This window comes from Miscanthus floridulus, chromosome 15 (genome assembly GCF_019320115.1).
Source record: "Miscanthus floridulus cultivar M001 chromosome 15, ASM1932011v1, whole genome shotgun sequence".
Classification (NCBI taxonomy): Eukaryota; Viridiplantae; Streptophyta; class Magnoliopsida; order Poales; family Poaceae; genus Miscanthus; species Miscanthus floridulus.
In genome coordinates, this window is record NC_089594.1 from 8,257,569 (window position 1) to 8,280,167 (window position 22,599).

General features: G+C 45.2%; 1 protein-coding gene across 1 annotated transcript; it reads right to left on the bottom strand.

Annotated features, from left to right (window-relative positions):
• Positions 1-16,554: 16,554 nt before the first annotated feature.
• On the bottom strand, positions 16,555-20,285 carry LOC136509001 (probable LRR receptor-like serine/threonine-protein kinase At3g47570). The gene is made up of 2 exons (XM_066503795.1): positions 17,244-20,285; positions 16,555-17,135 (listed from the first exon to the last, which is right to left on the bottom strand). Exons 1-2 carry the CDS (start codon positions 20,239-20,241, stop codon positions 16,747-16,749), a joined length of 3,387 nt encoding a protein of 1,128 aa, XP_066359892.1. The 5' UTR covers positions 20,242-20,285; the 3' UTR covers positions 16,555-16,746.
• Positions 20,286-22,599: the final 2,314 nt, after the last annotated feature.

The following is a 22,599-nucleotide window of genomic DNA, read 5'->3' on the forward strand; positions in this document are numbered from 1 at the left end:
TGGAGCTCTTAATGAGTTTAGAATGTGATCGATCCACTAGATCTTGCGTTTGCACACGCGTGTTTGCGTGTGTGTGTGTGTGTTGTGCATGCGCCAGTGTGTATTACCACTAGATCTAGGAAGATTTGTTCTATTTTTAGGTCGAAATCCCACCAACTGCTCTTCAAAAGTTTCATAAACCATCTCAATTGCATGGATTCTTGATCGCCTCGTCTTATTTGTTACAAGCTGGTGGTCAAGCATGCCAGATCCACAATGCAGCAGTTGCGAGCATAAAGAAGCCATAGGTTCAGCTCCTACTATTGTACCTATTGGTTTTTGCCACATCACTCCTACCAACATTGATGATGGTAGCGCTGCTTCTTCCCCTCACCACATGGAACCACCAAGAGGTGAATAATGAATCATTCCTTAATCACATAATAGGTAGTTTCTTAACTTAAAATAATTGTTGTTTCTTGAGTTATGAATGTGGATGGTTGTCAAGCTCTTAATGAGTTTAGAATGTGATCAATCCACTAGATCTTTTGTTTGCACACATGTGTTTCTGTGCTGGTACTAGGATTTTGAGGGCCCTCTTGCAAACTCATCGTGATGGCCCCTCTAAAATCTTATAATATATAGGCGCAAATTTTACTTGCAAAGCGAAAACAAACCAATAATATATTTTGAATCTAACACCTAAATTAGAAGAAAAACATGACTATATGAGTACAAAATACTAGAAGTTTGGAATACTATACAAATAATTAATTTGGATTAAAAAATGAATAAGGAAAAAATACCTAGGGCCTGGACATGAACTGACACAACTGATCGGTGATTGCAATTCGCAAGAAGGTAGGAACCAAAATGTCGTCATCGTGGAGCCCTGCCTGGTCGCCACCGTCATGCACCGTGTCCGTGTCTTCGACTGTCCAGCTCTCCGCGGCGGCATGGCTCACCAGCTCCACGTGTGTGCATCGGCATCACGAACTCGCGAGTCACAATCAGAGTGTGTGGCTTGGCTCCTCGCCTCCTCTTGGCCTAGGAAAGAAACGTCGATGTTGTCTTCTTGGGCCATCTGGCCAGTTTTCTGCCACTCTTATGTCTTCTCATTAGTTTGCCGATGATGCCTAATGGACTATAGGGCCTGGGGGTTTGTATACCTAGGCTTGGGCCCTCCACAGCCTGGGCCCTCGGCCGTCGCACCCCATGCCCTCCCCCTATGGCCGGTACTGGCGTGTTTGCATGTGTGTGTGCTATGCACGCGCGAGTGTGTATTGCCACTAGATCTAGGAACATTTGTTCTATTTTTTAGGTTCAAACCTCGCCAACTTCTCTTCAAAAGTTTCATAAACCATCTCAATGGCAAGGTTTCCTAATCGCCTCGTCTTATTTAGTAGAAGCTGGTGGTCAAGCATGCCATATCCACAATGCTGCTGTTGTGAGCATAAAGAAGCCACAGGTTCAACTCCTACTATTGTACCTGTTGGTTTTTGCCACGTCACTCCTACCAACATTGATGATGGTGGAGCTGCTTCCCCTCACCACATGGAACCACCAAGAGGTGAATAATGCATGATTCCTTAAATGCATAATTAGTAGTTTCTTAACTTACAATAATTTTTGTTTCTTGACTTATGAATCTAGATGGTTGTGGAGCTTTCAATGAGTTTACAACGTGATCGATACACTAGATCTTGCGTTTGCGCGCACGTGTGCATGTGTGTGTGTGTGTTGTGCACGTGCGGGTGTGTATCACCACTAGATCCAAGAAGATTTGTTCTATTTTTTAGGTTCAAACCCCACCAACTATTCTTTAAAAGTTCCATAAACCATCTCAATGGCAAGGTTTCTTGATTGCCTCATCTTATTTGCTACAAGCTGGTGGTCAAGCATGCTAGATCCACAATGCAGCTGTTGTGAGCATAAAGAAGCCACAAGTTCAACTCCTATTGCTGTACCTGTTGGTTTTTGCCACGTCAGTCCTACCAACATTGATGATGGTGACGCTGCTTCTTCCCCTCAACACATGGAACCACCAAGAGGTGATAATGCATGATTCCTTACTCGCATAATTATTAGTTTCTTAACTTATAATAATTGTTGTTTCTTGACTTATGAACCCAGATGGTTGTTGAGCTCTTAATTTGTTTGAATGTGATCGATCCACTTGATCTTGAGTTTGCTCGCGCTTGCACGCGTGTGCGTGTGTTGTGCACGCATGGGTGTGTATCACCACTAGATCCTGGAAGATTTGTTCTATTTTTCAGGTTCAAACCCCACCAATTGCTCTTAAAAAGTTTCATAAACCATCTCAATGGCAAGGTTTCTTGATCGCCTCGCCTTATTTGTTACAAGCTTGTGGTCAAGCATGCTAGATCCACAATGCAGCTCTTGTGAGCATAAAGAAGCCACAGGTTCAACTCCTAGTGCTGTACCTGTTGGTTCTTGACACATGACTCCCACCAAAATTGACGATGGTGGAGCTACTTCTTCCCAGCACTACATGGAATCACCAAGAGGTGAATAGTGCATGATTCCGTATTCACATAATTAGTAGTTTCTTAACTTATAATAATTATTGTTTCTTGACTTATGAATGTGGATGGTTGTGGAGCTCTTAATGAGTTTAGAATGTGATCGATCCACTAGATCTTGCGTTTGCACGCACATGTTTTAGTGCTGGTCCTAGGATTTTAGAGCCCTCTTGCAAACTCATCGCGATGGCCCCTCTAAAATCTTATAATATATTGGCGATAATTTTACTTACAAAGCGAAAACAAACCAATAATATATTTTGAATCTAACACCTAAATTAGAAGAAAAACATGACTACATGAGTACAAAATACTAGAAGTTTGGAATACTATACAAATAATTTATTTGGATTAAAAAATGAATAAGGAAAAAATACCTAGGGCCTGGACATGAACTGAAACAACTGATAGGCGATTGCAATTCGCAAGAAGGCAGGAACCAAGATGTCGTCGTCGTGGAGCCCTGCCTGGTCACCGCCGTCGTGGGCCGTGTCCGTGTCTTCGACAGTCCAGCTCTCTACGGCGGCGTGGCTCACTAGGTCCTCGTGCGTGCATCGGCGTCACGAACTCGCGAGTCATGATTAGAGTGTGTGGCTTGGCTCCTTGTCTCCTCTCCGCCTAGGAAAGAAATGCCGACGTTGTCTTCTTGGGCCGTTTGGCCAGTCCTCTGCCTCTCTTATGGCTTCTCATTAGTTTGCTGATGATGCCTAATGGACTATAGGGCCTGGGGGTTTGTATACCTGGGCTTGGACCCCTCCACTGCCTTGGCCCTCGGCCGTCGCACCCTATGGCCGGTACTGGCATGTTTGCGTGTGTGTGTGTTGTGCACCCGTGAGTGTGTATTACCACTAGATCCAGGAACATTTGTTCCATTTTTTAGGTTCAAACCCCACCAACTGCTCTTCAAAAGTTTCATAAACCATCTCAATGGCAAGGTTTCCTGATCGTCTCGTCTTATTTAGTACAAGCTGGTGGTCAAGCATGCCATATCCACAATGCTGCTGTTGTGAGCATAAAGAAGGCACAGGTTCAACTCCACTGCTGTACCTGTTGGTTTTTGCCACGTCACTCCTACCAACATTGATGATGGTGGCGCTGCTTCCCCTCACAACATGGAACCACCAAGAGGTGAATAATGCTTGTTTCCTTAATCACATAATTAGTAGTTTCTTAACTTACAATAATTTTTGTTTCTTGACTTATGAATCTAGATGGGTGTGGAGTTCTCAATGAGTTTACAGCGTGATCTATACACTAGATCTTGCGTTTGCATGTGCGTGTGCATGTGTGTGTATTGTGCATGTGCGGGTGTGTATCACCACTAGATCCAGGAAGATTTGTTCTATTTTTAGGTTCAAACCCCACCAACTGTTCTTTAAAAGCTCCATAAACCATCTCAATGGCAAGGTTTCTTGATCGCCTCATCTTATTTGCTACAAGCTGGTGGTCAAACATGCTAGATTCATAATGCAGCTGTTGTGAGCATAAAGAAGCCACAAGTTCAACTCCTATTTCTGTACATGTTGGTTTTTGCCACATCACTCCAACCAACATTGATGATGGTGACGCTGCTTCTTCCCCTCAACACATGGAACCACCAAGAGGTGATAATGCATGATTCCTTACTCGCATAATTAGTAGTTTCTTAACTTATAATAATTGTTGTTTCTTGACTTATGAATCCGGATGGTTGTTGAGCTCTTAATATGTTTGAATGTGATCGATCCACTTGATCTTGAGTTTGCTTGGGCTCGCGCGCGTGTGCGTGTGTTTCGCACGCATGGGTGTGTATCACCACTAGATCCTGGAAGATTTGTTCTATTTTTCAGGTTCAAACCCCTCCAATTGCTCTTCAAAAGTTTGATAGACCATCTCAATGGCAAGGTTTCTTGATCGCCTCGCCTTATTTGTTACAAGCTACAGGTCAAGCATGCTAGATCCACAATGCAGCTCTTGTGAGCATAAAGAAGCCACAGGTTCAACTCCTAGTGTTGTACCTGTTGGTTTTTGACACGTGACTCCCACCAAAATTGATGATAGTGGAGCTGCTTCATCCCCGCACCACATGGAACCACCAAGAGGTGAATAGTGCATGATTCCTTCATCACATAATTAGTAGTTTCTTAACTTATAATAATTATTGTTTCTTGACTTATGAATCTGGAGTATTGTGGAGCTCTTAATGAATTTAGAATGTAATCAATCCAACAGATCTTGCTTTTACGTGCGCGCACATGTGCATGTCTGTGTTGTGCACGCGCAGGTATGTATCACCACTAGATCCTTGAAAATTTGTTCCATTTTTCAGTTTCAAACCCCACCAACTGCTCTTCGAAAGTTTCATAAACCATCTCAATGGCAAGGTTTCTAGATCGCCTCATCTTATTTGCTACAAGCTGATGGTCAAGCATGCTAGATCCACAATGCAGCTGTTGTGAGCATAAAGAAGCCATAGGTTCAACTCCTACTGCTGTTCCTATTGTTTTTTGCCATGTCACTCCTACCAACATTGATGATGGTGACCTTGCTTGTTCCCCTCACCACATGGAACCACCAAGAGGTGATAATGCATGATTCCTTACTCGTATAATTAGTAGTTTCTTAACTTATAATAATTATTGTTTCTTGACTTACGAATCCGGATGGTTGTTGAGCTCTTAATTTGTTTGAATGTGATCAATCCACTTGATCTTGAGTTTGCTCGCGCTCACGCATGTGTGCGTGTGTTGTGCACGGATGGGTGTGTATCACCACTAGATCTTGGAAAATTTGTTCTATTTTTCAGGTTCAAACCCCACCAATTGCTCTTCAAAAGTTTCATAAACCATCTCAATGCAAGGTTTCTAGATCACCTTGTCTTATTTGTTACAAGCTAATCGTCAAGCATGCTAGATCACAATGCAGCTGTTGTGAGCATAAAGAAGCCACGTACTGGCCTCGGATGAGGATCAGCTTCATGGGAACACTATTCAATCTCATCTTTTTGCAAAGAATGGGGCGAGCCGTGTGCGAGTATAGGCCCCGGATAAGGATCAGCCCCACGGGGACACTGTGATGTTGTCTTGTGTTCAGGCTCTTTTACCGCGTGGTCACGGGTGCGTGCTGTAGCATTCTCGGATGGTAGCTTACTCCCGGGCTACAAATAGGGGTGCTCCTGCCTTTGGAGTGCTCATGGCCCAAGTTATAGAACTAGTTGGTATGAGGCTCTTGCTCTTTGCCAGGGGTGGCTTCGGCCACATTTCCTAATGCCAGAAGATTTCTCATAATAGATGCTCCATGCTCCTTCCCTCCAAAGCCTCTCCGGGCAAGTCCCGGGGCCACGATGCTAGAAGATCTCTCGTAAGGAGAGAGCATAGTGTGTCCCAGCCGGACCTTGGTCCTGGATGCTGAATTAGAGGATGGAGGAGAGGGGGGAGAGCATTGCAGAGGGAGGATGGGGAGCGCAGCTCCCTTGTCCCGCTTCTTGCTCCAAGGTGTAGAGCAGTCCCGGGGCTATTCACACATGTTTTGCGTGATATTGTAAAAGCCTAGGGCTTCTGTTTTTAGCTTAATGAAAGCTTATATTGTTATACGTTCCCTGTGCCCATTGTGTCATGGAGATGGGCTGTTATTGGGACTTTGGTGTTTTCCCCTTTGGGTTGATACACTGCACTGGGTAACCGAGTAGGGTTAGGTGCCTAACCCCAGAGGAGAGGACTAGCGAAGGCTACGGAGGCGCGTCGAGTGGATACAGGTGCCCCTGCCCTCGAGGGGGGACTCGTTGGTAGTCTGTCTTCTGTCGGGTGCGCGCGAGCGCACTCGGTGAGTGTAGCCCCCGAGTCTGCGGACGACTGGGGAGTTAGTCAGAGGCTGAGCACCTTGGTACTCTTTCTTGGGGCCATGGACTCTTGTGTCCCAACCAGTCGGGGCGTTCGCCCATTTCCGTTTCGACCATGAGCTGTGCGGTCCATCGGGTTCCCGAGTTAGGATCTGGTGGCCTGAGCCCCCACGCCACTAGGGGCTGGTCGAGGTCGGTCACATGTTTTCCTGCGTCACCTTGTCCGTAGTTTCCGCAACAGGAGGGGTTGAGCTGACGCCAATTGCCTTGATAGCTCGAGTGGCAGGCTCAGTGAGCTCACTAGTGGGCACGTCCGAACGGAATCCGGGTTCATCGTTCATCACGGGGTCAGCATAGCCCTCATTCGGCATTCCACTGCTCCTTAACCCGCCTTCTGACAGATGCCCCAGCTGTTCCAAAGACCGGCTCAGGTGGCTCGATGGCCTCCCCTCGATGGAGATTCTATGGGCATGGCTCGAGATTAGGATCGAACGAGAAGGTTGAGATGACCCTGTCCGCTTCTGAGCAGGTCAGGCAAGGGCCGCTGGGGCTCATCTGTGTTTTCTCCTCTGACTCTATTTGATGCAAGGTGGCCTTGAGTCCTTCATAGACCAGCCTTCTAACCTCGGTCGGTCGTGGCTCATTTCGAATGAGCCAACTACCGCTTTGTGACGCGACGCGAAGCGTTTTGATGCAATGATTGCATATGCAATGATTGGATGCATGAGATGAATGTATGGATGAATGAATGAATGTATGTGTGCATGAGATGAATGAATGAATGCTAATGTACGGGAAGAAAAACAGATGGTTGGTAAAATTAAATCGGTTGGGTTTTGAGGCATCGCCCCGTCCGCGGTTTCCGCAACCGGAGGGGTCAAGCTGATGCCGCTTACCTCGATGGCTCGAGTGACGGGCTCAGGGAGCTATTATCGGGTATGCCCGAGTGAAATCCGGATCCAACATTCATGATGGGGTTGGCATGCCCTTCACGTGGCATTCCACTACTCCCTACTAGTCTCTCTGCAGACGCCCGGGCCGTCCGACCGACTTGGGTAGCCCACTGGCCTCTCCTTAGCGGAGACTCCTTCGGTGGGCCCCTTCGAACCCTGCCTGGGAAGGCGGATGGTCGTTCGTGCAGGGTCGTGCCCCATTTCGATAGTGATGGACCCTACCTAGGCCACATTTCATCAGCTAGGCCACGTCGGAGGCGACCCGCGATCTGGTGTGGCCTCATCCCTATGAGCCGGGAAAGGCTCGGTTCGAACTTCACGATGAGGTGGAGGTGAAGCTTTGGGACCTGCTTAGGGAGATAGGGCTGTTGATGGGGTCTAACCTCACCCTTACCATGACGAGGCTCAAGGAGGCCTTAGAGAGGGTTGAGCTCATCCATCAGGCCATGACCGTTGACCTGCCGCACATTGCAGAGGTATGTTTTCTACGTTCCTGGTGTTGTCTTTAATTCCTTGGCATTTAAACTGTCGTCTCAGCATGCCTGCTTCTTGTCTCGTAGGGCTTGGAGGCGATGTCGATCCCAAGTCCTAGTTTCTCCGGGAGGAGCATGGTCGGATGGAGCGGGATGCGGCGGCGTTGCGGTAGGCCAACGAGCTCAGGCACGAGTTGAAAGTTGCCCGCCATGTGTCCCAAGACTGGGCGGCAAAGGCAACAGGAGCCCGAGAGGCAGAGCAGCGTGCGGTCGAGCAGGCGAACTATCGTGCAGAAGCTTGACGCGGCGCTGGCCCACTTGACAGAGACTGAGGCGGTGTTCGAAAAGTGCCTGGAGGCTCTGGAGGCGGAGCGAAAGGCCCGAGCGGACGTCGAGCAGTGGGTGCGATCGTCGGAGCAGGAGGTCATCGTGCTCTGGGGGCAGCTGCTTGTTGCGGAGGAGTCAAACGCTTGGCTACACAAGAGGGTGACCCAGCAAGAGGAAGGGCTTACCATTAGTGAAAGCGCCCGTCTCGGTACATGCATTTCCTGCCCTCGGTCGATGTCTTGATTTTTCTTTTCCTTTGCTCCTGACTCTGTTGTCCGTTCCTAGAACTGGGTGGAAAGGTCAGCTCCTTGTAGCAGGAGCTGGAGATGGCCCAAGTGGTGGTCGGTCGGAGTGTGGAGGCGGTGGCCTAGTCCCTGGAGGAGCGAGGCGTTCTCGAGGGAGAGCTCGACCAACTCCGCAACGTGGCGCAGGTGGTGGTCGCTGAAGTGCTCGGGTCAGGCCCGAGCACTAGCACGCTCGCCGTCCAGCTGGCGGAGGTCCCGAACGAGGTTCGGGTGCTTATCTCCGAAGGCATGTTCTACGCGACGTCGGCAAATTGTTGCCACTCAAAGTAGACAATTGTCAGGTCCTTTCGTTGTGCACGTGAAGTAACTGTTGCCATTCAAAGTAGACAATTGTTGCCACTCAAACAGATTTCTGAATGGTTTGTTCAGTTAAGCAGCGAACATCAATCTTTATTAGCTCGTTTCTTGTTTAGCTGAAAGTCTACACATTGGTTGGGCCTTACATGGACTATGTCCCGCACAGGCATATTCATGGTCTTATAAAATTACTTTGGATTTACTCCCTTGCCTTGAGCCCTTGACAGTGCATAGAGGGTGTTTGTACATTGGTTGTTCACGTAGCTGTCAGATTATTTATGTTTTAGCAAAATCAAATTTGCCTTTCCTTTTATTGGTTAATTATGTGCTTGTATCAACTAGCAACAGAATGGTATATAAATCACATTCATAATTGATCATGACTATATGCGAGCATTGAACAACTAATAGATATGAGCTGTCTATTTAGTTGTCTGTGTATCAGATTTCAAAAACATGATTTCAAAAAACTTACAGACGACTATGTATGGACTGTACATGCTGTTAGATATATATGGAATATGTGTACAGTTTGGTTATGCTACGACTTGAGTTGTATTAGGGGCTAGGATAGAGTTAGAGTCAAACTCTGTATCCTAGGGGGCATAAACATGAGGCAACCCCTATTATAATCATGAGACAACTTGTCGGCTGGTTTGGGTGGCGGCGAGGCCGTGGGATCGTCTGAATGCCGGTGTAGCTGCTGTTTTATGGGGGGAGCCCCCGTAGTCATGCCCCGAGGATTAGGCACATCGCTAAACCTCGTTAAATCATTCTTGTTTGTGTATTTTCTTCTATGGTGGTTATACTTCCGCGTACGTCGGTTAGTAGATCCGTTTGGGTCTAGAACTAACCGTGCACTCTACCATATAAGGTGTGCAGCCCTTTGTCAGGCTAGTCTTCTGGGTTGAGTTAGGCCCAAGGCCTTTGTATGTTGTGGGCTCCGGTGGGCCTAGGCCCAAAGGGTGCCGGCTCGTGGGTATAGCAAGCCGGGCTGGTATCCACTACGCACTCTAACTAGTGGTATCAGAGCCATTGATCGAAAAATCTAGAAAATCTCAAGGGTCACATGGTGACGGGAGCCCGTTAATGTCTTGGAGGTCACAGGGTTGTGTGTGATATAGAGCGTTGGACTCGAGGCCTAGAGAACGTCTTTCCAGAGATCGCATGGGTTGTGTGATGTGAAGAGTTGGGCCCGATGTGTGACAGGAGAGATTGATAGGTTTAGTCCCAATTCGGTAATTGATGGTGGGGGAGCACAACATATCAGGCGGGGCTGCCCTCACCTATCAGGCTAGTCTATTGCATTGAGTTAGGCCCAAGGCCTTGGTATGTTTTGAGCTCCGGTGGACCCGGGCATGAAAGGTGTCGGCTCGTGGGTATAGCGAGCTGGGCCGGGTTCCACTGTGCACTCTAACACATGCCCTAAGAAAACAAATCAACATTGTATGATTCCAAAAATGTTTATCATATACGAACTAATCATAGATCAGTTGGTTGGGTTTCTTGTGGTGGAATCTGCCCACCTGGGTTCAAGTCCCCGACTTGGCACGTGTGCTCGCATTTTCCTGGATTTATTCCAAGATTTAACGGCGCTATGCTTTGAGTGGTAGATGACGTCCCAGTCGACAGCGAGGCGTCTGTGGTGACTTGTGCTCGCATTTTTCTGGATTTATTCCAGGATTTAACAGCGCCATGCTCGATGTCCCCGACGACAGCGAGGCGCCTGTGGTGACTTCGTGAATTTCGAGATCTGCTGGCTCAGTCCTTCGAATGTGCTCATAGGGATAGGGTTTGCGTACATGTGTTCATATAGGTGAGTGTGCGTGCGTGTTGTGGGCGTCATCGTTGTACCGTGTAATTCTAATTTTTTTTATCATATTCATTGTAAGATAATCTTTTTATTTCTATTCTATTCTAAGCATCTCCAATCAACGACAGCTTTTTGGTTAACACATTATCAACTCTTTTATTTGATCATATTTCTATTTAAACACCATGTTGACCTTTCTCCATATTGACTATAATGATCAAATGCACAAAATTTTTGTGAGTTATGAGTACAAATAAAATAAAATAAGTAATTATGAATTTAATTGGATTGCAGAAGTGAGTAAAAATATGGGGAAATACGGCTCAATTTCTCGCATCTGCAATCAACTTCTTTTTTAGTTTAATACATTATCAACTCTTTTTTATTATCAAAATAACTATTTCTATTTATTTGCTTGTTGACTAATAATCTAGAGCACAAAATCGACACCACTACTTGTTCCATTGTCGACTATGATGCGAGTTCAAAGTGCAAAAGGAAAATAATTAACTATAACATAAATTATACTACAAAAGTACAAGGAATTTGGATGTAGGCTCGATTGGTAGACCACCATGATAAGCTTTCTTTTCCATTTCTAAATATATACAAAGGTTTAGGTTTGAATTCCATGCATCTCCAATCTTCTTTTTTTTGTTGAATACATTAGAAACTCTTCCATTGATCATCAAAAGAACTATTCTAATTAATCACCATGTAGACCTTTTTTCATATTGACTAACGATCAAGTGTACAAAATTGAGGCCACTTGTTCCATTATCGACTCTTATATATGAGTAATGAGTGCAAGTAAAAAAATTAATTATAGTGAAAAGTTATATACAAATTGGGGATGTAACTCAAGTGGTGGCAGAGTAATATTTTTTAGATGAAAGAAGAATTATATTAGATTATAGATGAATACATCATCACGTCGCACTCTGGAACACACTACGTATATCCAGAAACTGATCATCTAACACTACTACAGAAATGATTTTGCGCGACACCCCTTTGGACCCTTCCGAGGCGGGCACATTTTTTTGCCCGTCACGGTTAATCCCAGGATTTTCCAAGGCGGACATTTTTCATTTACCGAGGCGAACATTTCTGCCTGCCACGGTAAATCAATTTACCGTGGCGGGCGTCCTAAGACGTCCGCCACGGAAAATGCCCGATTTTCCGCGGCGGGCATATTAAGACATCCGCCACGGTAAATAGATTTACCATGGCGGGCATCCTTAAAGGCCCGCCTCCTAAAACTTTTGGCCCAGTTTGAAGCCCAGGCACATCCCCTACCGGGTTTATATATAAGGGCAAACTTAGGTTCCCTCAATCTCACCCAACTCCCTCACAGCAACCGAGAGTGGCGGCGCCTTCTATCTCTCTATCTCCCCCCAACTCCGAGCACCGTCCCTCCACCTCTCTCCCCATGGCGCCCTCTATCTTTCTCTGTCTCCCCAACTCCGAGCACAGCCATGGAAGCTGGCGGCGCAACGCGGGAGGCGCGGAGAGCGAGGGCGGAGCGCTGCGGCGCGGCGCGCGAGCCGGAGCGGTGCGTGAGGCGGGGCGCTGCGGCTCGCAAGGCGGAGCGCGGTACACGTGGCGCGCGCAGACCGGGTCTCCGGCGGCTCCAGCCCCCTCCTCCCGGTGAAGTGGTCACCGACGACCGACGGCGCGTCCTCCGACGGATTTGGCCTCAGGGCCCACGGATCCAGTGGCGGATCGAAGGTGGCGGCGCATCCTGCTTCTCCCAGCGCGCGACGGCCTTCTTCCATGGCGGCTCGGCCCGACCCCTCCTTCTCCAAGCGTCCGATGATGCGTCGTCCGACGGATCTAGCCTCGGGGCCCGTGGATCCATCGTCGTCGTGGATCTGGCGATGGCGGTGGAGGTGCAGCGGCGTGGCGGCGCAGGCACGGCGATGCAGCGGCGGATGGGCTCGATGCCGGGCCTAGATGGGCTTGCGTTGGGCTTGCTATTTTTTTTATTTTTTTACGTTTACCGCGGTGGGCAACTGTGGTCCGTCACGGTAAATCTTGATTTACCGTGATGATCTAGGTGTGGCGGACGCAATTGCCGGCCACTGAAAACCAGATCTGCCCGTCGCGGTTAAACTTTGTGTAGTAGTGTAAATTGTACCCACGCATTGTATAGCTCCAAATCTCAAATCCAAACATGTATGATGATTTGTGTGGATGACCGCACAGGCAAACACTTGGCAAAAAGGCCTAACAACAGATGCCAATGAATGACGGCCAACATTCCTACAGGCGATGTTGAGAACTTTTTTCTTGTATCTTCCTTCTTCTTTCTACCACCGAAGAATAAGAAAGACTGATCTAAAACTTATTCTCCCTGGTCCTTCATCGTGGTTAGATCTAACCATAACAAAACAGAGAAGAGACCAGAGAAAATTATTACATGGTGGCGACATTATCTCCACCTTGATGTCGTCGTTCGGAAAGCCAAATCTCCATGCCGTCATGCCGAGGAAGATGCTAACGCCATTGTCGCCCTCATCTTCAACAGAGCTGCCATGGACAAAAAAAGTCCACCCTACCCCTCGCCGTTGCCGGGGAGAAGGAGGAGGAGATAAATCCCTAGAACTAGGAAAACTTGGCATGGTGTAACACCCTAAAATTTGCATGAGTTTAAAATAGGAGAATTTGAATTATTATGCCTTTTCGTGAGCATTTAAATTTAGGAAAATAATAACCTTGTTAAAGTTAAAACCCAATATAAGGTCTACATACATGTTTGTGCATTCATGCTGATGCATATTTATTTTGTGATGCTTTGGTTTGATTGAAATTTGCAAAAGAGTTTGAATTTGGATTTGAAAATGTGTTTAAGAAAAAAAGAAATGATTTTTTCCTCACTCTCCCTCCTTTCTCAGCTTCTAGCCCACCGGCCTGCTTAGCCTGGCCCTCTCCCTTACCCCTCTCTCCCTCGCGGCCCAACTCACTCGGCCCACATTGGCGCACAGGCCCACGCGCGAAGCCACGCACTCGCCTCCCTCTCGCACCATCTCAGGCCGCTGGCCCCGCACCTCTTCGCTCGCTGACAAGTGGGCCACCCATGTCAGTCTCGACTTCTCCCTCTCGTCGCCAACACAGACTCTGCCATTGTTGTGTCCGTCATGCCCCTGACTTCGCTGTCAGGCATGCACCCTAAGCAACTCAGGGGCCATAAATAGCGCCCTAAGCCGCGCTGCATTCCCTACCACAACCCTAGCGCCGCTGCCGCCTCTGCCCAGAGCTCGCAAGTGTGCCGAACCCTAGCTCGCTACCATTGCATGCATCCCTGTCACCTTGCCGCTCTATTGTCGGTCTAAGTCGCTCCTCGGCCTTCACACCTCGGTAAGGAAGCCCCGGTGCCCGCTTTTGCCCTCTTTTCCTCATTCTCTGTCCGCGTGCCATCGCTAAACCAACGCTGGCTACCAAATAAAGCTCACCACTGTATTATTTCATCCTCTGCTTCAACCGGTATCCCCATCGAGTTTGTGAGCTCGAGATCTATCTCCCCATGCCATCCAATGAATCAACCGAGCCCGAAATCGCCGTTTTGGTGAACACCGACGAGGGCCCAACCATGGAATCGACGCCGAGGTCACTATTCTGGCCGGCAGTTTCCCCTCTCCCTTCCTCCTTCTAATCTTAGCCGCCCGTTTCAGATCCAAAGCCCCAGATTAGCCCGTAACCCTTCGCGTGGCTTAATTGCATAAGAGCCCCTAGGATTTTTTATATAGAACCCACCGTCCCTACAGTTTTGCTAAAGAACCCCAGCCTTTTTATGAAATAATACCCGCAGTCCCTGGCCCGAATTCAAAATCTGATTTTATTTATTTTAAATCAAAATTGAGTTCTATTTATTTACAAAAATGCCACTGATCTTGTTTTAACCATAAAATCTCCATTTTAACTCCGATTTGACCCGTTCAAGTTGCGTTAGATTCGTAATTGCGTAATCTACATGTTCAAGCTACTGTTAAATATATTTTCAACTTTTGAAATTTGAGGTTAGATTTAATCTATTATTTTATTAAAGGAAATCTTGTTTAATTCATAATTTTTCGTTGTAGCTCCGATTAGAGTGCTTTTCGCGTCTGTGTGTTCGTAGTGAGACGTAGATTTGTTTTACAAACTTTTCATCTTGATTTTATATTTGGTGTACTGTTCTAATTTAGATTTGTTGTTTGCTTCGTGTATGATTGCATGGATGCTTGTGTGGTGCTTTATGATCATATCCATTCGGTGAGCTTTACGTGTTGATCAAGGAGTTCCATTGAAGGTTTGGACTAGAATAAGGATCTAAGTCTAAGGCAAGTATAGCATGGGATCTTCCTTATTGTCCTATACACCTTTAATCATTTAATTCATGCTGCATGTGTCTACCTTGACTACCACTAAGGATGTCCTAGTCTTTTATACTTGTACCTTGATACCTATGGGTTTATGCATTGGGTAGTATGATGCTAGTGCTCAACCAAAACCATGATCTTGTAACTTGACTAATGGTATATGCAATAAACACTAAAAGATATTTTTTAGCAACATGGAACCTGGGGGCTAGAGCATTGGGCTGTTTTTATGGTGCTTTAGATTCCTCTCCCTAAGGACTTATCTGTAAGCGAACATCCGGGACTTATAGTACAGCTGTGAGGGCTACATGGCTCTGGCTTTAGCTCAGTATGAGGACTTTTTCTAGCTTGTTAGTGGTTAACTTTATGGCATAAGAGGGGCTCCGACAGGTATGATCTCGGCCTACCAAGAGGGTGCACTTTGGTTTCTTAGTATTTTGTTAGCCACTCCCTGGAGGGGGGTTCATGCTTATTGATGGGGAAACCTTAGTGGCCCAAACTTGTTAGACGAACCTTTGAAAGGCTTCATAGTGTACCCTACCGAACTTCCAAGGTAGTGGGTCAAGAGGCTGATCACCTTAGGCGAAAGGGTAAATCACGACTCATAGTGAAAGTGTACAACCTCTACAGAGTGTAAAACTATTATAACAGCCGTGCTCACGGTCACGAGTGGCCTTGGAATCCTTACAGAATAGATGATGAACATTGATCATACTAATGATAAAGATGCTCACTAATGATTAATATTTATGCTATTCATTATTCATGTTTACCTGATCATGTGTTTATATGGGCTTGTGATAAACTTGTTGCTACTCCTATGCTAAAATTGTGACAATTAAAAGCTAATCGCAGTTCAACCAGTGTCAGCCTTTTGAGCCTCATGAACGCCATGTTATATTAGTTGAGTACGACATGTACTTACGCTTGCTTTATTTTTCAATTATTTAGATAAAAATCCCGGATGGGTACCAGATTGCTAGAGTTTGGAGGAATTAGGCTTGTGGTCAACCAGTCAGTTGTCCCTGTGGAATTGGAGTCTTCACCCGAAGATCGGAGTTGTCTTTCCGCTATTTGCTGTTTAAGGTTATATCCTTTATACTGAGTACGTTATATATTGAGCATTGTCTATTGATATTACCCTTATTTGTAGCTATATGTGATATTTGACTTCCTAGGCTCACATATGGTGTGTATCTGATTTTGTTCTTAAAAACTGGGTGCTACACATGGAGAGACCCTAATCGTAACAGACTCCATCTACTCGAAAACTTAATAAAACGATGGATCCCCACTCCCTTCGTGCTCTGGCGAGATGCTGGAGGGGGAATGGAGATCAGCGGTGGTGGAAGCAGGGGCGACGGCGGTGGCGGCAGCTTTCGGGCGAGTCGCTAGGCGATCCGCTCGTTATCTTTCTTGTAACCATGGTGGCAGAGTATTAAGATAACCCTTCTAAAGGTTCAGGGGTTCAATTCTCACCTCCAATCAACTTGTCTCGTTTACTAATAGTTTTACTACTAAGAAACAGTAGGGAACCATTATTTACCTAGGAACTAACTCCCTAGAGAAAGTTGCTGACATGGTAGATGTTGGTCCTGCATATATAAAAAGGTACTTTCCCACGGAATTGTGTACATAGGAAAAATTGTACATGGAGATAAATTTCTTTTGTGAGGGATTTGAGTTCTAGGGAAATATATATTATCATGGCAAAGGTATTAACAATCGAATTCAAAAACATAATTTATATTTTAATGAAAATTCAAAACCATTTTTAAATGCTGCTTATCTTAGAGTAAAAGGCCTTTCAAAAGAAAATTAGACAAAGGCCATCATGCAACACTAATTTGTGAACAATTGAAACTACAATCCTTTCACTCATCCACGTAGCACAGCAAATGTTTCTTTGATTGTGATAACCTCAGTATAAACATCCTGCGTTGATGGTCTTTCCTTTGGTGTCTCCACAGAGCATGACAGACCGAGTTGAACAAGATGCAGGATGCAGCTTTCCACTCCAGCTGTTGCATTATTTCCTTGCTCCAAATTGTTGTACACATCACCATCATCTTTAAAACCTTGAACGATACAAGGATCTAGAATCTCACCAATCTTTTGAGGAAACGCATTCTCCACAAATGTGTGAAGGTTCAAACCATTTGTAAACATCTCATCTGTTGGACACTTCCCTGTCAGCAGTTCTAAGATAATAATTCCATAGCTGTAGACATCACCTTCTGCTGAGAGTTTGCTTCCCAAGCCATACTCTGTAATTAATGTGTGTGTAACTGATCAAACAATTTTATTTCTTAATATTGGAAAAACTTAAAGAGCATTATTGAATAGTGGAAAGTTTTTGAAGGATAAGTTTTCACCTGGTGCAATGTATCCAATTGATCCTCTTGGTCCCAATAAGCTTGTCGAACTTTGATGACTATAGCTTTGAAGAAATTTAGCTAACCCGAAGTCAGCAAGGCGTGCACACATGACATCATCAAGAAGGACATTGCTGGGCTTTAAGTCACAATGGATCACAGGGGGCACACAATGGTTGTGTAGATAATCCAAAGCGGAAGCTACATCCATTGCTATTGTTATTCTGGTGCCCAAACTCAATGGGCTTCTCAACCCATACCTGTTCAAATTTGGATAGAGCCAGCTCTCTAGGCTTCCATTAAGCATATATTCAAGAATAAGAGCTTTGAATGGATGTCCTGATGGATCAAATGTTGAGCATGCAGTAATCACCCTTACAAGATTGCGATGACGAGCGTTCCTCAGAGCTTCACACTCAGCAACGAAGCTCTTTGGTGCGCCAAGTTGATCGAGTTTGAAAACCTTGATAGCAACTATATCTTCTTCGAGCCCTGGTCTACCTTTGTAGACTGATGCAGATTTTCCAGAACCAATCAAGTTGGCCAAAGAGAAATCATTTGTTGCCATGACTAAATCAGCATATGAGAACTTCCTCAACTCCTTGCAAGGTGGACGAGATTCTTGTTTAACTTTCTTTCTCTTCTTCAAGAGAACGACGACAAAGCACGAGAAGATGGCCAAGGAAAGAGCAGTAAATCCTGCTATCTTCAGAATACCGTAGGCTTTTCTCTTTTTTGATCTCACTTCACTGCAGAGTGGAAGCTGTGGCAAGTGGATACTGCTGGCACACAACAACTTGTTACCTTCAATGAACACAACCTCTCCTATGTTCTGAAATATCCCACCAGTCGGTACCGGTCCTTCGAGGTTGTTGAACGACAAATTGAGAAGCATCATAGAGCTGAAAAGCTCAAAGAACTCAGGAACTTCACCAGACAAGTAATTTCGAGAAAGATCCATCTCACTGATGCCTCTTAAACTAATGAAAGATTCAGGGATTTTCCCATGTAGAAGGTTCCCTTCCATGTGGAGGGACCCCAAGTGCACGCAGGATCCTAGAGTGGAGGGGATTGTTCCACTCAGTTGGTTATTGGAAATATTCAGCATGTCGAGGTTTATCAAGCCGCCAATCTCCAATGGTATTTCTCCAGATAGTTCATTGTGAGACAAGTCCAGACCTTCCGAAAGCAAGGAAAGGGTGAAGAGCTCCTTCGGTATGCTACCAGTGAAGCCATTACAGGAAAGGTTAACAGTTTCCAGATTTTTGCAGTATCCTAAAGCTCTTGGGATCAAGCCACTGAAATTATTTTCTTGTAAATAGAGCTCACTCAGTTTGTTGAGGTTACCAATGGATGATGGAACCTGTCCAGAAAGTTTGTTTTGGGATAAGCTAAGGACAAACAAGTTTGGAAGGTTTCCAATGGAGTCAGGGAGGTTTCCAGCAAGTAAATTATTTTCCATGTAAAGAAGGGTAAGGTTTGTAAGGTGCTCTATCTCTGGTGGTATGGTTCCAGATATCTGATTTTCTGTTAACAATAATACTTGTAAACTTCTTGGAAGGTTCCCAATGGAAACAGGTAATTCTCCTTTAAGGATGTTCCTGTCTACGTTTAATAGAACCAACTGGCTGCAATTTGCCAATGAGGACAAGAATGACCAGTCTCCGGCTTCTAGCTGATTCATCCCAAGATTCAGTTCAGTTAAGCTGGACAGGTTCCCAAAAGAAGGAATAGTACCTTGGAATGAATTGTCACGGAGGTCCAACACCTGAATATTTGTTGCATTGCCTAGTGAAGCAGGGATCTGACCATGGAAATGATTTCCTTGCAGAATCAGTGTTTGGATGTTTGGAAGGGTAAAACCTATGTCATATGGAATTTGGCCACTGAGTCTGTTGGTGCCGACGGCGAGGTATGTAAGTGTTGTTTTGTGGTAAAGAGAGGCTGGAACAGTCCCTGACAGGTTGTTGAATGTCAGGTCCAATTGTTCCAGGCTTGGAATCATTCCTAAACTCGATGGAATGGCTCCTTGGAAGTTGTTTTGTGAAAGCAAGAGCCAAGTAAGAGCTGAAAATTTTCCTAGAGAGGAAGGTATGCTACCTGAGAGATTGTTATTGGATAGGATCAGGGTATATAGTGGTGACAAGATATGCACTAGTGGTGGCACAGACCCAACAAAGTTATTGCCTCCAAGGCCTAGGACTTCAATCGATGAGCTGTTAAAAAGAGCGGAAGGAATCTTCCCACTGAGATGGTTGTTTGTTAGTTCTAGGAATTCAAGCGATGAACTGTTTGCAAGGAAAGCTGGGATGCCTCCTGTCAGCGTGTTATTGGCGACAAGTAGAGCTGAAAGGCTGGAGAGTGTACCCAGCCCATCTGGGATTCTGCCATGTAGCTTGTTGTTGCTCAGGATGATCTCCTTCAGTTGTGAAGTTTTATTGCTAACCAGACTTGAGGGGATCTCACCTTCAAGGAGATTGGTTGAAAGATCGATGAACCGGAGGTGGGAGCAGGAGGACAGAGTGCTTGGTATCATGCCCGTGAGGTTGTTGTAGCGGAGGTTTAAATAGAAGAGGCGATTCAGGCTGCCGAGCTCAGGCGGGATGTGCCCGTTCAGCTGGTTGTTTGGAAGGTGGATAGCCCTAAGGAAAGTGAGGCTGCCGACACATGGCGGTATCTGGCCACTGAGGTTCGCTGAGTCAAAATACAGCATGGTGACACGAGATGTGTGTCTCTTCCCACAGGTGACACCAGGCCAGCTGCAGTACTGCACTGACGAGTCATTGCTCCATGAAGCCATGGCTCCGGCAGTATCGGAGTTGGAGAGGTGGAGCTTGAGGCAAAGCAGGGCCTGGAGATCAGTATCATCGGATGTCGTGCTGTGTTGTGTAGCAGGAGCTGAAGAAGATGCAGTTGAGAATGAGAGGAAGCAGGATGTGCATGCAAATGCAAGCAAGATGGTGACCACAAGCACAGGGAAACCAGGGATGGTGGCCATCTACACGGCGGCGTTGCTGCAGCTGCCGGTGTTTCTACTTTGGATTGCAAAGTTTGAGTTGTGGTGCTTGTGAAGCTAACGTGTGTGCATATTTATTACAGAGCTAGCACACTCCCACCTTAGCAGTTAGCTTATTTTAAACCATAATGAGTAGTGCTTATTTTTCAGTCACACCAAGTGGTCAAACTTGGACATGGTTTGTAACACGTCAATAGACCTGCGCACTACTGCCACTACTGCGAGAAGCATTTCTTTACATGCAAAACGGCCACCACTTCAAGAAGACAAAAAAAGAGAGAGAGTGGTTTCTAAGATTTTAAACCCATAATGTCAGTCTCACATGCTACATCTCCACTACTGAACTATACACTCACTCATGGGTGAGCATATGATACTAGCCCTAACACGCACACTTTAATGCACAGGTATATAGCAGTAAATAAACAGTGTGTTGTTAAACAGTACTGACCGAACAATGTCGAGAACAGTAGGTAAAAAGTGTTGAGGGTGCCAGAAGTCTTGCACGCACGAGGGAGTATATCTTATTATTCTTTCATATTAGCATTTTGTAATCTTGTGTTGAATATTTTGACCATTAAATAATCCGAAATAAACAAATTTTGGACTGCAAAATTTTAGATCTTGTCTAGCACTGTAACTTTGATAAGAGGACATGTCTCCCATTCCAAATTGTTTGATGAACAAATTTTAAAAATGAATGGAGCTACTTCATTCTACTTGATTGAATCAAGCACTACAAATTTAACAAAACTATAGCAGCTGTTTCGTTCTACTTGTGGAAACTTTGAGTTTTGTTTTACAACAAAGAACTTTGAGTTGTGGTGCTAAGGTGTGTGTATTTATGGAGCTAGCGCACTATTAGCAGGACCTCTAAAAAATTCCACGAACAGGAGAATGGCTAATGCTTATTTCAGGCACACAAAGTGGTAGTGGCAATTGACCTGCGCACTCTACGGCTATATGCTTTTGAACCGTTTTAGGGAACTTTTATAGCTATATATGCCTATATCGATGATGCATATATAACCTCTTTTAGCTAGCAGTGCAGACATGTCCTTTGTGGTGAAGCAAATCCTGATTGTACACTTCATCAGTTTATTCATTTCAGTTATATAACTATGTTCACTGCTACATAAATTGATTTTTAGCAACACAGCAATTTTGGGCCATAGACGGGTGAATTTCTAGCCACCACTATGGACGCCTCTATTGGGTCCCACTAACCAAGCTACTTCTAAAAATACATTTTTCCGATATTGCTAGAAATCTGGCCTCACCAAAGCCTTCAACAGAGACACCCCATCCCACACACCACACTCCATTGGTTATGCTTCCGCATTCTTCAGTTAGTAGATACGTTCAGATCTGGCTCTAACCGTGCGCTCTAACAACAATAATAAATGCATTAGGAGTAGCCTAAGCATATCAGTTAACCTGATGAAGATGTATCAATGTCTCGATGACCCAGATCAAAACAACATCATTCCTTTTGTTTTGTTGACCTTGACTCTACTTTACTTACGTTCTAGAGTTGCAGCTGCCATTATGTAAGTGCACTACAGATAACTAATGCCACAAGACACCAGAGTCTTCCATTGAATAATCATTATTGGCCCGCAATGGAGGTAGCTAGAAAACCCTATTGGAAGATAAATGGAAGACATATATAGTGGAAGACTCCTTACTTGTTAGTGCAAATCCCTGCCGCTCTAGTGGAAACGTGAAAACATACTTAGCGATTTTCAAAATAAATGTTACGACTACACAAATGATTTTTAGCAACAAAGAACTTTTCTAGTAAAGACGGCTCATTCAAAACGAACCTCTAAAATGGTTTCCATGCGTGTCTGCCTCTACAAAATGGTTTATAGATCCTGTTGAGATTTAAAGCTGCCTCTAAAAATGCTTCTATCTTTATATGGCCTGTTTGGATCCACTCTTCTAAACTTTAGAGCTCTAAAAACTTTAGAGCACTTTAGCTCAGTTTTGAGATCTAAAGCTCACATAGATATAATGTGAGGTGGGCTAAAGTCCAGAGCTAACTTTACACCACATGGTTGGAGACTTTAGTTCTAAAGTTTAGTGCTCTAAAGTTTAGAGGAGGGATTCAAACAGACCCTTAGAGACGGCTACATCTAGACCTGTCTCACAATAAAATTCACAACTTCGTGTGCAGATCATCAAGATTGATTGATTGATTAAAGACTACTGAACCATGTTTTGAATAGGGACCGAACAATATTGAGAACAGTAGGCAAAGTGCTGAGGGAGCCGGAAATCTTGAACGCGCGAAGGAGTATCTTATTATTCTTTCATATTAGCATTTCGTAATCTTGT

What these genes read in the sequence shown, in the direction of transcription:
- LOC136509001 (XM_066503795.1), bottom strand. Translation starts at nt 20,241, where the DNA reads ATGGCCACCATCCCTGGTTTCCCTGTGCTTGTGGTCACCATCTTGCTT. An exon ending in AATTGGATACATTGCACCAG is followed by an intron (nt 17,136 to 17,243) that starts GTGAAAACTTAT and finishes CATTAATTACAG; the next exon opens with AGTATGGCTTGGGAAGCAAA.